The sequence below is a fragment of the Schistocerca americana genome, chromosome 9 (genome assembly GCF_021461395.2).
Source record: "Schistocerca americana isolate TAMUIC-IGC-003095 chromosome 9, iqSchAmer2.1, whole genome shotgun sequence".
In the NCBI taxonomy this organism is placed as follows: Eukaryota; Metazoa; Arthropoda; class Insecta; order Orthoptera; family Acrididae; genus Schistocerca; species Schistocerca americana.
Genome location: NC_060127.1, coordinates 42,568,556 through 42,589,806, shown reverse-complemented (window position 1 = coordinate 42,589,806; position 21,251 = coordinate 42,568,556). Strand labels below are relative to the sequence as shown.

Genomic DNA, 21,251 nt, shown 5'->3' with positions numbered 1-21,251 from the left:
GGTCCCTTGTGGCCGTATTCTTCTTTTGAAATTTTTCTAGTGTTTTAAGGATTGTGTTACTCTGGATACCGCCCAGTTGCTGTGTGGTTTTGTGTTGTTGTTTCAGTGGTGTAATCAGCGGTGCGCGTCGTCCGTCGTTTAACTGTGGGACGACGCCTTGGCGGCGGCCAGTTTGAATTGTGACCGATAGCGCGGTCGCTGTGTTCATCAACAGACTCCAGTTCTCCGTCGACTTTGAGTATTTTATTATTTGTTCTTGGTGATGCCGAGGCGTCCGTCTTTTCTTCTTCACCGTTCCTTTCAGCTTTCATTCACACTCGATCTGAGTTGTAGTTTCCGCTCACATCCATAAATTAGGCATCCATAAATAGTAGGCATTAGGAGTGATTTAAAATGGAATGACCATATAAAGTTAATCGTCGGTAAAGCAGATGCCAGACTGAGATTCATTGGAAGAATCCTAAGGAAATGCAATCCGAAAAGAAATGAAGTAGGTTACAGTACGCTTGTTAGCCCACTGCTTGAATACTGCTCAGTAGCGTGGGATCCGTACCAGATAGGGTTGACAGAATAGAGAAGATCCAACGGAGAGCAGCGCGCTTCGTTACAGGATTGTTTAGTAATTGTCAAAGCGTTACGGAGATGATAGATTAACTCCAGTGGAAGACTCTGCAAGAGAGACGCTCAGTAGCTCGGTACGGGCTTTCGTTGAAGCTTCGAGAACATACCTTCACCGAGGGGTCAAGCAGTATATTGCTCCCTCCTACGTATATCCCCCGAAGAGACCATGGGGATAAAATCAGAGAGATTAGAGTCCACACAGAGGCATACCGACAATCTTTCTTTCCACGAACAGTACGAGACTGGAATAGAAGGGAGAACCAATAGAGGCACTCAAAGTACCCTCCGCCACACACCGTCAGGTGGCTTGCGGAATATGGATGTAGATGTAGATCTGCTGTGGCATTACGTATCACTGAAATTCTGTAATACCTGAAAGATCCCTTTCATTGTACTGGGTTCTTAATATCTTACTCAGAGAGACGCACTGTGAGTTGTTTCTGCTGTTTTGTCTTAAAAGGTGTCCTCCTTCTGTGGGGGATTTTTCTCGGTAAACCACTTATAGTTTGTATGGTTCTTAAGATTTATGTAAAGAGGGTTTTCGAAATTATTTATTGTTTGTAGTGGGCTTTGATGCCCGTAGACATTTCGTCTGTTTAGCAATGTATCAAATTCTACGTCAATTATGTATATCATTCTGGGGTATTATTCAATAATATCTGCTGGAAATTACAAGCCTGTGTTTCATTGGTAATTGTTGCCTTCTCTTTATTGAGTTGAAGTATCCTTGAGCGTGTGTCCCACGTTAGAGCTGGTAGCAGAGCGTGGTTTCGATTCAGAACCTCTGGGTTGTGGACTCACATTATTGTATTTCTGTAAGATTACTCAAAAATCTCCGGATGTGTCGTTCATGTGAAATAGATTGAAAGGTTCCATGGAATATAAAAAAAATGAAAAAATATAAATTGTGTGTCTCGATCAACGAGACTGGAAAGAGACGCATTTATGAGGTATTTCTGCATAGCGAGTACCGCCTGTTGCTCTCAGGTGAGGAACTGGAAAAGAATGGTGACCACTCCCTCTTTCTCTCTCTCCCTACAGCGATACAATATTGCTATATCGACCAGACACATACTTGCTTGGCACTGCTACAGCAGGTGTGTAGTGGAAAGTAAATAAAAGACTGTATATATAGAAGAAATGAATTGCAAACTTTATTTACAGTTTGTGGAAAGTACGTAATTTTGGAAGATGGGCCATGAGGGGGAGTGAAAAGGAAAAGGTTTCCAGCGGGCTAGAATGACAGGCGTTGCAGGAGAACGTTTGGCAGTCCTCGCCGCAGGCAGTTATCCCTCGGGGTCAGTTGTCGGGGACCCCGGTTCGATGCCCGCTCGCACTGCAGTCGTCACACGACGTCACCGCCGGTCCGCTCAGTAGATGCCGTGGTATCCGTAGCCCAGGGCGGGGGCAGCGGCGTATCCCAGTCCGTTGTATCCCAGGCCGCTGTAGCCGTAGTAGCCGGAGGCGTAGGCGGGCACGCCGTAGGCGGAGTAGCCGTTGTACAGTCCGGAGTAGGCCACGGGGGCGGAGTAGCCGAGGCCGGTGGCGTAGGCCAGGCCGCGCTTCTCCTTGGGGGCGGACTCCTCAGCGGCGAAGACGGCGGCGAACAGGCACAGGGCCAGGACCTGCAAAGTCGACGACGTTGTCACAAAAGGCTGATGCAGGTGCCTGCTTAGAGCATGCACAGGATGCAGCAAACTTAGACTGCACGGGAAGGTACTTGAATATTTACATATGCACAGAAAAAGCACCCAGTTCCACAGGGTTCAGTGCTGGGTTATATATTATTAGTTGCGAGAGGCATCTGCATCTACATGGATACTCTGCAAATCAGATTTAACTGCCTGGCTGAGGGTTAATCGAACAACCTTCACAGTAATGATATATTATTCCACTCACGAAAAGCTCGCATTCGGAATGACGACGGTTCAATCCCGCGTCCGGCCATCCTGATTTAGGTTTTCCGTGATTTCCCTAAATCACTCCAGGCAAATGCCGGGATGGTTCCTCTGAAAGGGCACGGCTGACTTCCTTCCCCATCCTTCCCTAATCCGATGAGACCGATGACCTCGCCGTCTGGTCTCCTTCCCCAAATTAACCAACCACCCATCACGAAAAGCGCGCGGAAAAAACGGAAACCTACATCTTTCCTTGCGTGCTCTGATTTCCCTTATTTTATTATGATCGTTTCTCCCCATGTAGGTCGGAGTCAAAGGTCAAAGCTAGCGATTTAAATTCCTTGAGAAGATCCCGCCACAACGAGAAACACCTTTGTTTTAATGTTGTCCACCCCAAGGCGTGTACCATTTCAGCAACACTCTCTCCCCTACTCAGTCCGGAACCGCGTGACTGCTACAGTCGCAGGTTCGAATCCTGCCTCGGGCCTGGATGTGTGTGATGTCATTACGTTAGTTAGGTTTAAGTAGTTGTAAGTTCTAGGGGACTGAGCTGGCCGGTGTGGCCGTGCGGTTCTAGGCGCTTCAGTCTGGAACCGCGTGGCCGCTACGGTCGCAGGTTCGAATCCTGCCTCGGGCATGGAAGTGTGTGATGTACTTAGGTTAGTTAGGTTTAAGCAGTTCTAAGTTCTAGGGGACTGATGACCACAGAAGTTAAGTCCCATAGTGCTCAGAGTTATTTGAACCATTTTTTTTTTCCTAGGGGTCTGATGACCTCAGATGTTAAGTACCGTAGTGCTCAGAGCCATTTGAACCGAAGTTCAACGGATTCCTTTCAGCTTTCATGTGGATGACCTTATACTTATCATTATTTACGATCAATTACAAATTATCGCAACATGCAGATATCTTTTCGAAGTCGTTTTGCAGTTTGTTTTGATCTACTGATGACTTAACTAGGCGATAAACAACAGCATCATCTGCAAGCAACTTAAGAAAACTGTTCAGATTGTCATCTAAATCGGTTACGTAGAGAAGGAAGGAGGGCCCATTGGTGGAAGCCAGAAATCAGTTCTAATTTAATCAAGGACTTTCCATCAATTGCGACAAATTGTGACCTCTCAACAGGAAATCATGAAAAAGAGTATCACAATTTAGACGATATACCATAAGCACGCAATTTGATTACAAGCCGCTTGTGAGGTATAGCGTCGAAAGCCTTCTGGAAATCTAGAAATACGGAATCAATTTGAAATCCCATGTCAGTAGCAATCAACACTTCGTGCGAGTAAAGAGCTAGTTGTGTTTCACAACAATTATTTCTAAATCCGTATTGACTGTGTGTCGCTAGACCGTTCTCTTGTAGGTAATTCATCGTGTTCGAACACAATCCGTGACCAAAATGCTGCTGCATATCCACGTTAACGATACGGGCCTGTAATGTAGTGGATTACTCCCATTGCCTTTCTTGGACAAATGTTGTGACCTGCGCAACTTTCCAGTCTTTAGGTACGGATCTTTCGTCGAGCGAACCGTTGTATATGATTGTTAAGTATGGAGCTATTGCATCAGCTCACTCTGAAAGGAACCTAAGTTGTATACAGTCTGGACCGGAAGACTCGCTTATACTATGTGATCCAAGGCAGGTAATGTGTTACACTGGTACTCATGACGTGCAACGAGTACAAATACAGTGAAGTAAATGTACGAGTTCTAGCCGGAAAGTAACTTCCGTCTTCGTCTATCATGGGTGGTAACAGAGATAGCGGCGCGGCTCTTGCGCTGTGAGCTGCGGGGAATCGAGGTGACCGGCCGATGTTGCCGGGCGGTTCTAGGCGCTACAGTCCGGAACCGCACGACTGCTACCGTCACAGGTTCGAATCCTGCCTCGGGCATGGATGTGAGTGATGTCCTTAGGTTTAAGTAGTTCTAAGTTGTAGGGGACTGATGACCTCATATGTTCACTGCCATAGTGCTCAGAGCCATTTGAACCATTTGATTTGAATCGAGGTGGTGTTCCTGTCCCAGCCACGTGCTTTCAAAATGTGTGCTGCATTCACAAGTCCCGCCAGTTGTGACGTATAAGGGGCGATCGGCAAGTTTCGTTCCAATGCCTTACAGTCCAGACTCGGTACGCCAATCAGTTACAAGCACTGTGAGCCTTGCAGTCACCCCATCGACGCACGAGGTTTGGTAAAACTCTGTGTTTTGCTTCATGAATAAGTCCGTTCAAATATTCAAATGTGTGTGAAATCTTATGGAACTTAACTGCTAAGGTCATCAGTCCCTAAGCTTACACACTACTTAACCTAAATTATCGTAAGGACAAACACACACACCCATGCCCGAGAGAGGACTCGAACTTCCGCCGGGACCAGCCGCACAGTCCATAACTGCAGCTACTCAGACCCCTCGGAAGAAGTCCGTATCTGCCCATGGCACATTCTCGTTCGACAGGAATCGCGGACCCTTCAAGGCGTTTTTTAACGGACCGAAAGCGTGACAACCGCATCAGGACTAGAGGTCGGCTGCTTACGCGTCTGCCAGCAGCCTTGGCGTAACTTCTGCATTACGTCATTTGCGATATGAGGCCGTGTGTTATCATGTAGCAGCAGCAACGTTTCCAAAAAGTTTATCGCCCGATACACATTCTACATTTTACGATGGATCTCTACTGGCGTTGGTCCTACAGCAGCCAACAAAAGAGTAACAGTGCGTTGGTCGTGTTTGCAAGCATTTCGTAATAATTTCGCCATAGTTCACGTTTCGCATTTGCCGCACGCACATCGGAAAGAAGCAAATGCCGCACTAATCCCTTGTCTGCATGTCGCACTATTCGTCCACGAGACTCAGAGGGTCATAGACGCGGGTTCACAGGTAGATGCCGTGCTTTTGACTTCCGCAAGGCGTTCGATACAGTTCCCCATGGTCGTTTAATGAATAAAGTAAGAGCATGTGGACCATCAGACCAATTGTGTGATTGGAATGAAGAGTTCCTAGATAACAGAACGCAGCATGTCATTCTCAATGGAGAGAAGTCTTCCGAAGTAAGAGTGATTTCAGGTGTGCCGCAGGGGAGTGTCGTAGGGCCGTTGCTATTCACAATATATATAAATGACCTTGTGGATAACATCAGAAGTTCACTGAGGCTTTTTGCCGATGATGCTGTGGTATATCGAGAGGTTGTAACAATGGAAAATTGTTCTGATATGCAGGAGGATCTGCAGCGAATTGACGCGTGGTGCAGGGAATGGCAATTGAATCTCAATGTAGACAAGTGTAATGTGCTGCGAATACATAGAAAGAAAGATGCTTTATCAATTAGCTACAATATAGCAGGTCAGCAATTGGAAGCAGTTAATTCGATAAATTATCTGGGAATAGGCATTAGGAGTGATTTAAAATGGAATGATCATATAAAGTTGATCGTCGGTAAAGCAGATGCCAGACTTAGATTCATTGGAAGAATCCTAAGGAAATGCAGTCAGAAAACAAAGGAAGTAGGTTACAGTACACTTGTTCGCCCACTGCTTGAATACTGCTCACCGGTGTGGGGTCCGTATCAGATAGGGTTGATAGAAGAGATAGAGAAGATCCAACGGAGAGCAGCGCGCTTCGTTACAGGATCGTTTAGTAATCGCGAAAGCGTTGCGGAGATGATAGACAAACTCCAGTGGAAGACTCTGCAAGAGAGACGATCAGTAGCTCGGTAAGGGCTTTTGTTGAAGTTTCGAGAACATACCTTCACCGTAGAGTCAAGCAGTATATTGCTCCGTCCTACGTGTATCTCGCGAAGAGACCATGAGGATAAAATCAGAGAGATTAGAGCCCACACACAGGCATACCGACAATCTTTCTTTCCACGAACAATACGAGACTGGAATAGAAGGGAGAACCGATACAGGTACTCAAGGTTCCCCCGCCACACACCGTCAGGTGGCTTGCGGAGTATGGATGTAGATGTCGACGCTTACAAACCCGCACTGGAGTCGCGCTATGTGCCTAAATGCAGCAGCAACGCCCCTAAACGGAAACGTTTTGATCACCCCTTACACATTCTGTAATCGTGGAGCAACGAAGTACGAAGCTACTGAAATCCGTTTCGAACTTTGTGTAGTTTATTTGGAAAACGTAAGAAGCGAAGACGGTGAAAAACAATGATGCCGTACGTTCAAAATGGGTGAACCAATGTCCATGATGATTAGAAAACTGGCCGAGCGAGTATCGTGAATGCAGATCTGATTCGTTTGGTTGATAGTAGCCTCAGGGAAAACCACAGACCCACCATCTCGGAGCTTTGTGTTCATTTTCCACGCATTAGTCGTACTTTACCGCACAAAATGATTATCGAAGAATAGAGTTACAAGAAATTTAATGCCAGATCGGTGCCTGAACTGGTTTCTGAAGAACAGAAGGCTCAGCTTATGCAGCAGCGCTGTCCTTTTCTCGTGCGTTACAAAACAGAAGGCGATGCTTTTCTCAATCAGATGGTGACAGAAGATCAGAGGTGGGCGCAGAATAAAGACTTCAGTCGGTGCAGAGATATCGGAAAAACGCACGCTGTGCCGTCAATCACTCTCCAGCAGGGAACGCATGGCATGCGTCTTCTGGGACAGAAAAGGAATTTTGCTAATGGAGTTTTTGGAGAGGACTGCCATAACAAACTCTAAAAGTTAATGTAACACACCAGTCACTTTGCGAAGGGCCATTCGAAACAAACGTCTCGGCATATTGAACTCTGGCTTTACAATGCGGCGTACTCCAACCAGACCGCGAGAGTTCTAATAGGGAGTATTGTATCACTCTCCCCACAGCCGTCATTTGGCGCCTAGCGATTATCGTCCCTCTCACTCACATGAAGTGGCTTGGCTCGAAGTGCTTTGGCAATGACGAAGAGCTGAAAACCAGCTTGGCAGGCGAAATGAATGTACGGTTGCAGAATTTCAAATCTCGTCAAACGCTACGCGATACGACAAATATCTTAGTGACTGGATACTGTGCGGAAAACTGGAGTACGTGCTTTGACAGACCGCACAAAATATACTTTCCAAAATTCACAGAAAAAACTTGAAACTGCGACTGCTCTCCATAAAGTAGCTGGTAACTATATATAAACGTATGTGACTTTGTGGATAGACACCGTATTTTCAAGTTTTCCCTGTGAAGTTTGGAAAATAGGAGAGACAGACAGGCCCAGGTCATGAGTCGCGTGAGGATAGCTCAGCAGGAAAGTGTATTCTCCACAAAAGGTACAGTGACCGGTAGTGTAAATTTACTGAGCGATGAATCCCTTTTACAAGGATATCACACACAACACTTCTACAAATTAAGAACACAAAACATTAGTCAACATCCGGGAATTTTCATTATGACTACAGTTTGGCAAGGAGGGGAGCGTCGGTTGACCATGATCTTGTAATAGAAACCGTTTCAGTATTTCCGTAAAGTAATGTAAGGAAAACACTGACGACATATTTCAAAACGTCCGAGTAAAGGCTAGAGCCTTTGCTAGCACGTACGTACGGCACAGAAAAATAATCCCAGTTTTGCGTAACATCTCAACTTAGAATCCCTTTTTGTATCTCATCTCACGTTCAAAAATTTTTCTAGTTAACATCTAAGGTAACTCATTTAGCAGCTGAGCATGCGAAATTATTACATTTACATCACAGTTAAGATATTCACCAAGTGAGTGTGTAGATACCGGATTTCACACGGAAATTGCGCTACTGTGCCGATCATGCCCCTCTCATAGCTTTTTTGATCTCAAGAAATACACTGTCTAAGTGGTAACTCTCATGTTTCACTGTGGTCCCCCTACACATGGCTGGATAATACAGGTCAGATATTTAACGCGGTAACTCCTCTGTAATGTGCTCAGACGTGTGAGGCTGTTTTATACGAGTGCACGGGAGTTCGCTACTTTAAAGCATCGGTGGTTGCTTAAACAATCAGTGAAAACGAAAATTCTAAATCTTAAATGTGAAGGCTGATCAATGGCGATGTCGCACTGAAAATATAAGTGTAGCGGCTGTCGCCACATCAGTGGTTTCCATTCTCTTTGAGACCAAAACGCAAACGTCTGTCGCCCAAAACCTCAAAGAAAGTACAGACACAGCCACACTAGTAAGATATATAAGGATGATCATTGTAGCGTAAGCAGACTAAGCAATGAAAATATTGTGGGAAGAAGGCCAAATGTGATAGCACGTTTCGAAGGCAAGAAACCCGGTATGTATGGCCCTCCTAAGGGGAAGGTGGTTCACTTGGAATATTGATGCTTCATACCGATTTCAAATGGGAAGAACTAGTTTAGAGTGGTTGACAACCCTCTGTAGCACTAGCAGTCTGATACAAGTGGTCGGTGCACGTATCAGACAAATTCCAAGCTACTGTGACAGGAAAGAGCGCATTTTAGTCCTTCCCAGTGGAGTTATACAGGATGAATCAAAAAGAATCATACGATTTGGTACATCAATATTTCTGAAACTAATTAACATATACAATGAGTTTTGTTTTCTGATGAACGAGAAACTCATAAAATTTTTTTTCTCCATACTTTTTCATAGGTTTTCAATATGCCCAGCTCAGTCAGTAGCTGTCACATTAAACGCTAACTCAGACCAATTCCTCCCCCTCCCCAGCCCTCAATGAATAAGCTGACTCGTTCCTCACCACTGAAGCATTATGGGATACTGTTGCGAATGCTATCACCACCGTTATCCTCATTGCAAGTGAGGAGGAATTACAACTCCTGTTGAATGGAATTAATAACCCAGAGACCACGTAATTCTGACTGAGGATTAAACAAATAAAGATTGAACCACTGAGGAGCAACAGAAGTGAAATTAGTGACGAACTTAACATTAAAATTGTGGACCACATAGTAGGTGGAGTGAAGGAATTCTGCTACCCAGGAAGCTAAAAAAAAAAAAAAAACGCATGAAATATGAAGCAAGGAGGATATAAGAAGCAGAATAGCGTAGGCTATAATGCCATTATTCGCGAAGGGAAGTCTGATAGTGTGAAACGTAGGCCTTATTTGGACAAACAAATTTTTGAGAAAATGTTGTTAACTGATAATGTTCTCTGGAGAAGCGGCAAGAAAATCAGTGTGTGTAAAACACTGACTACAAGCTGAAATAGGCTGATAGGAAATGTTTAAGACACATAACGTCATGGTAACTGTAATGATAATTTTTCAGGTATGAACTCCATTCGGAACCAAATAAGAGTGGCACCAGAACTGATCCTTGTGGATCTTCTGACATCACTTGCGTTTTCTGTGCAAAGAGTCCCTCTCCTTTGAAGCGACGAGCACCAGTTATAGGGGAGAAAAGTAATTGAGAAGTGTATTTAAAAAAATGGTCAACATAGAGCAAATCATATTTATTGTCGACCAGTTTCAGTCCAAATGCGGACCATTTTCAGACTGTACTCAAAAGTTGATGTGTGGAGACTGATCCACAGAGTAGGAATTCCAGAAGTCTCCAGATTCTGTCAACTGCTCCTACAAGCAGTTGAAAGCATCTGGGGACTTCTGCAGTTCCTGCTCCGTGGATTCATCTCCACATGTCAGCTGTGCAATATGGTCTGCAGATGGTCGGCTTTTGGACTGAAATCGGTCACCAATAAATGTGATTTGTGTGATACTGAGTTCTGAAACTGAGCGCTGTTTTCCAAAATTATTTGGAAAATATGTAACTGAGAAGTGCTACTCTGAGAAGAAAAGTTTGGCTTAGAAGAGGAAGTCGTGACCAGTTGTATATAACCTGTCAGAACAATGATAACAAAACTGCGAATGAGTGAAATGGACTAATATTATAGATGCGCAGTACAGTGTTTTGCAGTTGAAGACGTGAAGTACGACTTACCAGGAACTTCATCATGGTGGCGGTAGGTGGAGTGGCGTCTGTGTAGCGACTGGAGATAGCTGACCGTGCTGTGGTCTGTGGATGCCCCTGGGATGTACCGGCCCAGCTTATATACTGTGGGGCAGAGCGGGCCTCCCGCTCTGCAACAGGTAAGGCGGGGGCGGGGGCGGCGTGCGGAGGGGCGGTAAGAGGGGGGGGGGGGAGTGGGCCAGACAAGACGCTGACCATCTGTCGCGGCGGAGACCTTGAACTGGAGCGCCGAGGAAACGCCCCAGTGCCGGGCGTGGTCCAACTCTTCTACGACACTCCTCACGCACTAACCCTCCCCAGCACTCTTCTGTTTTTTGTGTTTGACACTCCAAAATACTAATGGACCTGGCTGCCGTCAATGCATAGGCGCGGGACTCTTCGCACAGAAAGCGCAAGTCATGTCAGGTGTTCCACAAGGATCAGTTCTGGTACCAACCTTCTTTTCTTTCCGAATGTAACTGATACCTGAACAAAGGTGCACCTATCTAATACTCTTCATCGTATGATCACACCACTGTTGGTCTTCTCTTTTTTAACAGCCGATTTTGGTAAACATACAAAATTTATTTTATGGAATGTGAAACATTCTGACATTCTGCCACTGTGTAAAAAAATAATAAAATAAAATAAAATAAAATAAAAATACCATAGTGTGCAATTAAGAATCAGTTACTTATATAACCTGAAGAAAGATCTTAAAACTGACCAACTCTGGTTATTAAAGTACACATGAAATTCTGTGCAAATCCATCAAACTTAGACTACACAATAAATCAGTTCTGATACAACTATACAATATTAAATTGTCGGCCACCTACAGACGACTGAGCCGACATTTTAAAACTGACTTTAACAACCATGAACTCATCTCCATTATGGACAAAGTCATTGGTACTAATGTTCTTTGTAGCTGAATTCTGGTGATAGTTGAAAGTGGACGCACATCTGTGTTATCTATTTAATGTATTTAAGTCGAAGAAACTTAAAATTTCCACAGAACAGTACTTCTTCTGTATTGTAACAACTGACTTCGATCAGTTTTCACGCGATCTTCAGGTGGCGTACGAAACAATTATTAACTGAGCACAATAGACTATTTTTTTTTTTTTTTTACAGAAAGTGAACCGCTACAGTTGAAATATGATAAACAGCTTCACATAATGTAGAAAACTTTCTATGTGTGATTCTCGGTGAATTATTTCTTATAAAACCTAAAGATGTTTTAAAAAGTGGCCGAATTCGTTTGCTAAAATAGATGTGGGTTTCTTCTCCTGAAAGCTAAAATCAGATTGGGAAATCCGCAAGTTTAAGGTCTGGCATTACTCTTCTTTGCTGCTGAATATAGGTCGTACCTGAATAAAGGGGCACCTCTGAACTATTTGAAATTCAAGAAAGTTTACTGAACGTGTACACAGATGTACTAACTTACTAGCGGAACTGGCTGCTCTCGCTTCAAAGCCACGAGCCTTTCCACCAGAAAGCGTTAGTCACGTAAGGCGTTCCCAGGGATTAGTTATGCTACTATTGTTCTTTGCAGCTGAATATTTGACGGAAAGTCATCGAGTAAAACAGATGTCATTTCTGTCATTCGCCAAGGTAGTGTTATAGGCACTTTGCTGTTCCTCATCCATATAAACGATTTAGGAGATATATTGAGCAGCCGTCTTAGGTTGTTTGCAGATCATGCTGTCGTTTGTCGACTAGTAAAGTGATCAGAAGATCAAAACATATTGCAAAACGACTTAGAAAAGATATCTGCATGGTGCAAAAATTGGCAGTTGACCTTAAGCAACGAAAAATGTGAGGTCATCCACACGAGTGCTAAAAGGAATCCATCAAACTTCGGTTACACGATAAATCAGTCAAATCTACTAAATATCTAGGAATTACAATTACGAGCGACTTAATGTTTTGGGGAAGGCTAACCAAAGATTGCACTTAGAAAATGTAAAAGATCTAAAAAGACTGCCTACACTACGAATGTCCGTCTTCTTTCAGAATACTACTGCGCGGTGTGGGATCCTTACCAGATAGGATTGACGGACTACATCGAGAAAGCTCAAACAAAGTCAGCACGTTTTGTATTATCGCGATATAGGGAAGAGAGTACCACTGAAATGATACAGCCGGCCGGGGTGGCCGAGCGGTCCTAGGCGCTACAGTCTGCAATCGCGCGACCGCTACGGTCGCAGGTTCGAATCCTGCCTCGGGCATGGATGGGTGTGATGTCGCTAGGTTAGTTAAGTTCAAGTAGTTCTAGGGGAGTGATGACCTCAGAAGTTAAGTCCTATAGTGTTCAGAGCCATTCGAAATGATAAGAGATTTGGGGTGGACATCATTAAAACAAAGGCGTTTTTCACTGCGACAGAATTTTCTCACGAAATTTCAATCACCAATTTTCTCCTCCGAATGCGAAAATATTTTGTTGGCTGCGACCTACATACGCAGAAACAATCATCATGATAAAATGAGGCCGGCCGGGGAGGCCGAGCGGTTCTAGGCGCTATTTCCGTGGGCTGTACGAGAGTTAAATAATACATAACTATTGTGAAGGTGGTTCGATGAACCCTCTGCCAGGCACTTAAATGTGATTTGCAGAGTAGCCATGCAGATGTAGATGATGTAGAATACATGTCGCCTCTGAATTATTTAACTAATTCTCTTAAGAAATTTAAGATACCTCAGTACGAGCCACAAACTTATACGTAATCTCTATTTTAGCAACTGATTTTGGTCGGATTTCAGACCAAATTCGTATTTAATAGAGATCAGAACTAGGTCAGCGTCATACGTAAAAAAATTTCCTTTACAGAATGCGAACCATTCGATCGTACTACGGATACAGAGCGAATATATAAGGAGTGGTTTTAATTCTGTAAATGAAATTTTGTGCATATGATTCTCAGCCAACTGGTCTTAAAACTAAACGAATTCCTTTGTAGAAACATATCCAAGTTTCCTTGTCAGAAAGCGCGAATCACGTCAGGTCCTCCGCAAGCATCAGATCTGGTACTGCTCTTTGATGTTGAGTATATGACATGCCTAAAGAAAGGCGCATGACAGATTTATCTAATGTTCCTAAGACAGTTAAGACACTTCATCGCACTCCCACAGAAGTGCACTGAGTACGGACGGAATTGGCGGCCGTCGCTTCAAAGGTGTGGAGCACGCCATAGGGTGGCAGACGTCATGTCCGCCGTCCCAGAAGGATCACCCCTGACATCACTCCTCTTTGCTGCTCAACTTATGTCGTATTTGAATAAAGCTGCACGTCTGAATTACTTTTCCACTGCTCTTAAGACACTTAAGAAACCTCAGCTTAGGTCCACATAGTCGTACTTAATTTCTGTTTTAACAACCGCTTTCGACCGTTTTTCAAATTATGTTCTCATTCCATAAAAATTTATTATTACGAACTGAGGACAATGGATATAAAATTTCTTTTAGAGTATGTGATCCATCCAATGGTATCCATATCCCATGTAGTTGTTGTTGTGGTCTTCAGTCCTGAGGCTGATTGGATGCAGCTCTCCATGCTACTCTATCCTGTGCAAGTTTCTTCATCTCCCAGTACCTACTGCAGCCTACATCCTTCTGAATCTGCTTGGTGTATTCATCTATTGGTCTCCCTCTACGATTTTTACCCTCCACACTGCCCTCCAATGCTAAATTTGTGATCCCTTGATGCCTCAGAATATGTCCTACTAACTGGTCTCTTCTTTTGTCAAGTAGTGCCCCAAACTCCTCTTCTCCCCAATTCTATTCAATACCTCCTCATTAGTTATGTGATCTACCCATCTAATTATCAGCATTTTTCTGTAGCACCACATTTCGAAAGCTTCTATTCTCTTCTTGTCCAAACTATTTATGTTTCACTTCCATACATGGCTACACTCCATACAAATACTTTCAGAAACAACTTCCTGACACTTAAATCTATACTGGATGTTAACAAATTTCTCTTCTTCAGAAACGCTTTCCTTGCCATTGCCAGTCTACATTTTATATCTTCTCTACTTCGACCATCATCAGTTACTTTGCTCCCCAAATAGCAAAACTCCTTTGTTGCTTTAAGTGTCTCATTTCCTAATCTATTTCCCTCTACATCATCAGACTTAATTCGACTACATTCCATTATCCTCGTTTTGCTTTTGTTGATGTTCATCTTATACCCTCCTTTCAAGACACTGTCCATTCCGTTCAACTTCTCTTCCAAGTCCTTTGCTGTCTTTCTCCATGGTCCATATCCCATACATATCATAAAAGTGGAAGTACTTGTTTGTGTGTTATGTATCTCCTAAAACACGCGCCAAATTAAACCAGACTTGGTAAACATATGACTTACTGCCTGGACGGAATCACTGCGGAAGTGAACCACCTACCTATCAAAGGGCTGGGGGTGAAAAGGTACTGTAGATTACGACGCGCAAATAGCCACATTATATTCATCCAATATTTGAGAATGAGAGGTCTTATTGCCTTGCAACACACTTGACACATAACTTCAAAACCTTGCGAAGCTTTTCTCGCTAACAACAGACAGGGGACAGAGGAGAAGATGGACAGAGAAAGGAATGAGGATAGGAAAGGGGGAGGATGAGATGAACAGCAGGAGGGGTGAGGAGGAGATGGAGTTTGAGAGGAGGAGAATGACATGGATAGACAGGTGGGAGGGGAAGGATAGAGAGAGGGGGGAGAGGAGATGGACAGGGATTTGTGGGTGGAAGAGGTGAATAGAGAGTGGAGGTTCAAACAACCCTACCACAACAAAGGTCAAAAATTAATTATGATTGTAGTGTTGCTCACGCTGCTAAATATTGCATTTTCGGGCAACAACAAAGTTATAGTATGTGGCAGGTGTCATTAGAGCACAGTTAATAAAGTCATTTCTTGAAATAATGGATAAACTAGGCACTCATCTTTTCGTGTTTCCCACGCTGGTGTCGTTGTGAACTCATGGCTCAATCGTCGAAAATCTAGGTAGTGATGATTCCAAGCTCGGATGCAAAGAGGACTAGGTGTTATTTCGCGATATTCAAAAGTTTTATAGATGTGTTTGATAAACCCATCTTGAAGATTAAACTTTTGCAAGTTAGGACAATGGTGATGTAAAAAAGTAATCAGCACTCCGAATTTAAGTTACACTTCTTTTTTATTACTTTTTTTGCAGTATCACGTAACTCGTTCCAAAACATCACTTCACAATATAAAACATACTTGAAAATATCTTTCTCGCTGTTAAAGTTCACATTTCATAAACTGACTACAATTTGCGTCTTTTCAACACGACGACCAATACTTCACTCCCTACTAACCGCTTACGCGCCCAAAAATCAGAGTTACAAGTACGTCAAAGATCATAGTGACAAAAGAAAGAATACACATAAGAATAATATCATTGCAATATATACATATCGATGTATCGAAGTACCTGTACATTAATGAAATCAAATCTGAATGTTGTCACAGAAATATGTTAACTATTTTACAGAAACACAGTAGAACATTGCTGGTTTCGAGAGGTTGAGGTGAGATGCCGTAATCGTTACGTAATTCAAGTACGATTACAAGGTGGAGAAAAGGGTCAGAGGGGGACAGAGACAGGGGGAGGAGTAGATGGACAAAGAGAGAGTGGGGAGGAGATGGATAAAGAGAGAGGGGAGGAGGAAATGGCGAGAGTGGGAAGGAACCCATGGACAGAGGGCGAGGATGGGGGGGGGGGGGGGGGGTAGGAAGCAGATAGACAGTGGGAGGAGAAGAAGGAGATGGACAGAGAGAGTGCCAGGGGCAGATGGACAGAGAGTTGGAGGTTAAGGAAATGGACGTAGAGAGGGATGGTGGAGACAAAGAGATGGGGGACAGAGAGAGGGAAGAGCAGAAGATGGACTAATAGAAGAACCGAATAAATACACACTCAGGCAGTGCCAGGTATTTAGATATTTATGTACAGTAGTGACAAAAATTAGAACAACAAACCGTTATTTCCCTGTCCTGATTCTAACTCACGACATAATCAAACAAACTGTCAACAGATGTCCGTACGATCGTGTTCTGCAGGGAAGATGGTTTTCTGGTCGACGGACAACCACGCCAACGATGACGTCAGGGCACCTATCAAATGGGGTAGTGTTTACCGGGTAGTCCCACACCCACAATCGCTGTGTGCACAGTGAAAGACGGTGCAGTGTGGCACAGAGAAGATATGTACCAGACTCTCTGCAGTGGAGAACCATTGGAAGTACGGAAGCAGGACAGTCGCAAACTGATGTGACCTGTTGGCTTATTGTGAGTCGTTCTGTCGTTTCTCGGATACGGCGAGTTTATAAAAACCGAGACTGTATCCAGGGCCGATCATGTGTGACATCAGACTTCTTTTGGCTGTAAGGGCACAACAGTATCGCCTTAGAACTGCACGGCAACTGGCATCTGACCCTGCAGCATCCTCTGGACGTGTTGTATCGAGATAAACGTTGTACAGAAGGCTTCAGGTGAGTGGCCTTTATTGTCAAGAGACCTGCTGTGTGTGAGCTCTGACGCGTCTGCACAGAGAGGGCGGTTGAGTGGTATAACGGCTCTTCTCCTTGATGATTTGGTTTGATTTGTACTTGGCCTCGGCTAAAACTCGGCGACAGTCGTTAGAGTATTGAGAACGTTATCAAGTTACGAAGACGACGTGCTGAACCGAAATGTCGACATGCGTGAGATATTTACTTCACTAAGAATCGTTCGTAATCGATGTTTAACTGATTAATGATGAAATATTAATGATAAAACCAATACAGTCACATCCACAACAAATGCCCTACAAGCTGATCGTAATTTCAAGTATCTAAGAAATCGTAACAGTGGGCTTGTTATTTGAGTCAAAGATTCTACACCAGCGCCGAGCGCTACAATCAAATATTATCGCTGTGAGTAATTATTACTCGGTAGTATCCTGTCAATAATTTGATAGAATTTTAAATCACAAATGCACGACTTGGCACGAGAGGGTGTTTTATTGCAGAATATAAGTCACTTCCTAACCGAGCCTTGAGAAGAAATCTTTCCCAGGTGTTGGGGGGATTTAAATGATATGCTTCAGACCTATCGCTGAAGTTCTATAAACCACTGGCTATTATGAATGAAAATTGTCTATCAGTGTTCGTTGCTTAAATCATTGTCTAAGTAATGTTTAGTTCAATTACCTAGTTAAAAGTTCACTTTATTCTAGTAGGTGAAAGTCCTCCGTTCGAATTCTAATGCTGTGATATTTGAAGCCAGAAGATCGTATTACTGCGTCATAATAGATTGCAACTATTCAAACTGAAAAACAATCTAAGCGCGCCTACATGTGCGAGCATTCAAATATATTACCTGCTTCGGCTAACTCTCGTAACGCAGTGACAATGCATTGAATTATACTTAGTCATTACTCACGATTCCCAAAGAGTACCCACACGGAGTATTCTTTGGGATCGTTGGTTCTACTTTGCGAAGATTAATTTATGCTAATTTTGCGATTTATTATGATTTTGATTTTAATTTTACTGAAATTTAATCTTTCTTTCGTAGATTGCTAAGTTGCCAAGTCTTAGATTCCTGATTTAATTGCCCACATCTCGTGGTCGTGCGGTAGCGTTCTCGCTTCCCACGCCCGGGTTCCCGGGTTCGATTGCCGGCGGGGTCAGGGATTTTCTCTGCCTCGTGATGGCTGGGTGTTGTGTGCTGTCCTTAGGTTAGTTAGGTTTAAGTAGTTCTAAGTTCTAGGGGACTGATGACCATAGATGTTAAGTCCCATAGTGCTCAGAGCCATTTGAACCATTTTTTGAACCTGATTTAATTACTTGTTATTGTCCTAATAATAGTGATAAATGGAACTTCGTTCGCTTATTCACTTTTCTGGGAATTTGGGACTTGGGGGGAAAGCTTTGAGGTATTGGGAGCTAATTTTTGATTTTTATTTCTCGTCCGAAGAAGTGGCATTACATCTGGCCAATATTCTTTTCACAGATGAGTCCCGATTTGGTCTGGCGATCGATTCTCTATGTATTCGCATCGGAAGAGAATGTGGAACACCATTTTGGGACCCAAACATTGTGGAAAGAGGTCAATATGGAAAAGGCTCTGTAATGGTGTGGGCAGGGACTATGTTGACTGCTCAAACACCTCTTCCTGAAACTGTATAGGTCAGTCGGTTAGGTAAGGTTTAGCTGCTGCCAGTATCGTGATGAAATCTTGGGACCCCATGTGCAGATGTTGCGAGGTGCTGTGAGCCCAGACTTCGTATTGATGGACGATAATGCTCGACCTCATAGGGCATGGGTGGTTGATGTTTTCTTGGAAACGGAAGATATTGCACCCATGGCGCGATCTGCTCACTTTCCCGATTTGACTCCCATAGAGGGTGTCTGGGACTCAGAATGGAGACGTGTTGCATCATGTGAGTATCAACCAACTACTCTCTAAGACGGCAAGCAGCTTTGCAGGAACATGAGATTGATGACATCATTCGCAGAATACCCGTCAGGCCTGCACTTCTGCCAGAGGTGGTCACACCCCATATTGAGCACATTAACCAGTTGTCGGAAAACATGTGCAAATCAATTAAGTTGTAAATTAAACGAAGAGCATTGTTTTTTACTATTATGAATATTGCAGTTGTTTACGTTCTATATTCTTTGCATTGTTTCTACGTTACTATCCCTTGTACATATAGTTTTGTGGCAAAATAAACGCCACTTTCTAAAATTTCCGATTGTTGCTTTAGTTCTGGACAGCATTATTTTAGAACTATTGGGTGGTTCACATTAAGTGAAAAAAATACGTGCATTTCTTTCTCAGACGCATATATATACTTAAGAACTTTGACTGTAACTGGTTGTTGAAATAAAGAATAACTACAGCTGTACGATCAGCGTTGAAGTTTTTTAAATACCTAAAAGCTGTCCACCACTTTCTTAACAAAATAGCTCGTAAGATGACATTTTAAGAAAACGGCGCTTCTCGGTGGATGTTCGCGTCTTTCTCGCGAGAACAGGATGCTTACGTACGTGTCACCTGTCAGACTTGTATCTAGACGTATCATGGGTGTCATATCACTCCAACTGCACATACCCAAACCATTACAGAGCCTCCACCACCTTTAACAGCTCCTCCTGACATTCAGGGTCCAAGGATTCCTGAGATTGCCTCCGTACCCGTACACGTCTATCTGCTCGATACAATTTGAAACGAGACTCTTCCGACCAGGCAACATGTTTCCAATCATCAACAGTTCAATGTCGGTGTTGTCAGTCCCAGGCGAGGCGTAAAGCTTTGTGTCGTGGTGTCATCAAGGGTACACCAGTGGACCTTCGGCTCTGAAGCCCATATCGATGATGTTTCTTTGAATGGTTCGCACGATGACACCTTTTGATGTCCCACTATTGAAATCTGCAGCAGTTTGCAGAAGAGGTGCTCTTCTGTCACATTGATCGATTCTCTTCAGTCGTCATTCGTCCCGTTGTTGCTGGCCGCTGTGGCCGAGCGGTTCTAGGCTCTTTAGTCCGGAACCACGGGGCTGCTACGGTAGCAGGTTCGAATCCTGCCTCGGGCATGGATTTGTGTGGTGTCCTTAGGTTAGTTAGGTTTAAGTACTAAGTCTAGGCGACTGATGACCTCAGATGCGGTCTCCAAAGTGCTCCTCCAGGACATCAACCACTCTCCTGCTTCGATGGGATCGAGCTCCGTCTTGCATGATCCACATCTTGTCGAAATCAGTGTGACTTTGGGTAATGTGGATGAAATCATCTTGCCGACCGCCGTAGCTGAGCGGTTCTAGGCGCTTCAGTCTGGAACCGCGCTGCTGCGACGGTCGCAGGTTCGAATCCTGCTACAGGCATGGATGTGGGTGATGTCCTTAAGTTAGTTACGTTTAAGTACTAAGTCTAGGGGACTGATGACCTCAGATATTAAGTCGCGTAGTGCTTAAAGCCATTTGAACCATGTTTCTGAGATCATCTTCCAAAACCTTCACGTACAGTTCGGTAGTCACAGTGCCATCAAGAAATATTGTACCGATTATTCAGTGACTGGACACTGCACACCATAGAGTCACCCGTTGAGGGTGAAGAGATATCACGATTGCGAAATACGGAATCTCAGTCGCCCAAATGCGCCAGTTTTGCTTATTGACAAACCCATTCGAAGAAAGGAGGGCTTTGATGCTAAAAAAACAACAATGCGCATAATAATTCCATCAAGCCCCGCGGCCAACCGTGCGGTTTGAACGTCCTGACACAAACTGTTCAGAAGTTATGAGAAATTTATTTAATATAATTCAATAATTCTCGCTCTGTATGTTAACCTTCTTGTAGACGCGTGAGATCTGTGCTTTCGCCCGTTTACTGGTGGTTCGACGGTAAGTTACATTACGCTTAAAAGAAGCACTTATTAGATTCTGCGGATAACTTCTTCATTTCTTACCGGTACACTTGATTTTCAACATGCTTCTGCTACACCACGTCTCCACTGTTTCGATCTCCTTCTTCCGATTTTCCAACAGACCATGATTTGCTCCCATATCGTGTTGTACTCCAAGCGTACATCCTCAGAAATTTCTTCCTCGAGGCATATATTTGATACTAGAAGACACTTTTATGGCGGGGAATACCCTCTTTACCTGCGCTAAACCGCTTTCTATTCGTTTTTACTTCATCCGATACGCTTTATTCCCAGGGAAGTAGGACTCGTTGATTTCAAATGGTACGTAGCACAAAATTTTGATAAAGTTATCACTAATTTCAGTACCACAACTCATCTACTCTGTAATGTCACTTTGGTTTACTCCCAGTGCATATTAACTATTCAG

At 43.7% G+C, this 21,251-nt stretch overlaps 1 protein-coding gene across 1 annotated transcript; it reads right to left on the bottom strand.

Annotated features, from left to right (window-relative positions):
• Positions 1 to 1,751: 1,751 nt before the first annotated feature.
• LOC124551044 (cuticle protein 6.4-like) lies at positions 1,752 to 10,517 on the bottom strand. The gene is made up of 2 exons (XM_047125906.1): positions 10,391 to 10,517; positions 1,752 to 2,246 (listed from the first exon to the last, which is right to left on the bottom strand). Exons 1-2 carry the CDS (start codon positions 10,403 to 10,405, stop codon positions 1,992 to 1,994), a joined length of 270 nt encoding a protein of 89 aa, XP_046981862.1. The 5' UTR covers positions 10,406 to 10,517; the 3' UTR covers positions 1,752 to 1,991.
• Between the last annotated feature and the right edge of the window lie 10,734 nt (positions 10,518 to 21,251).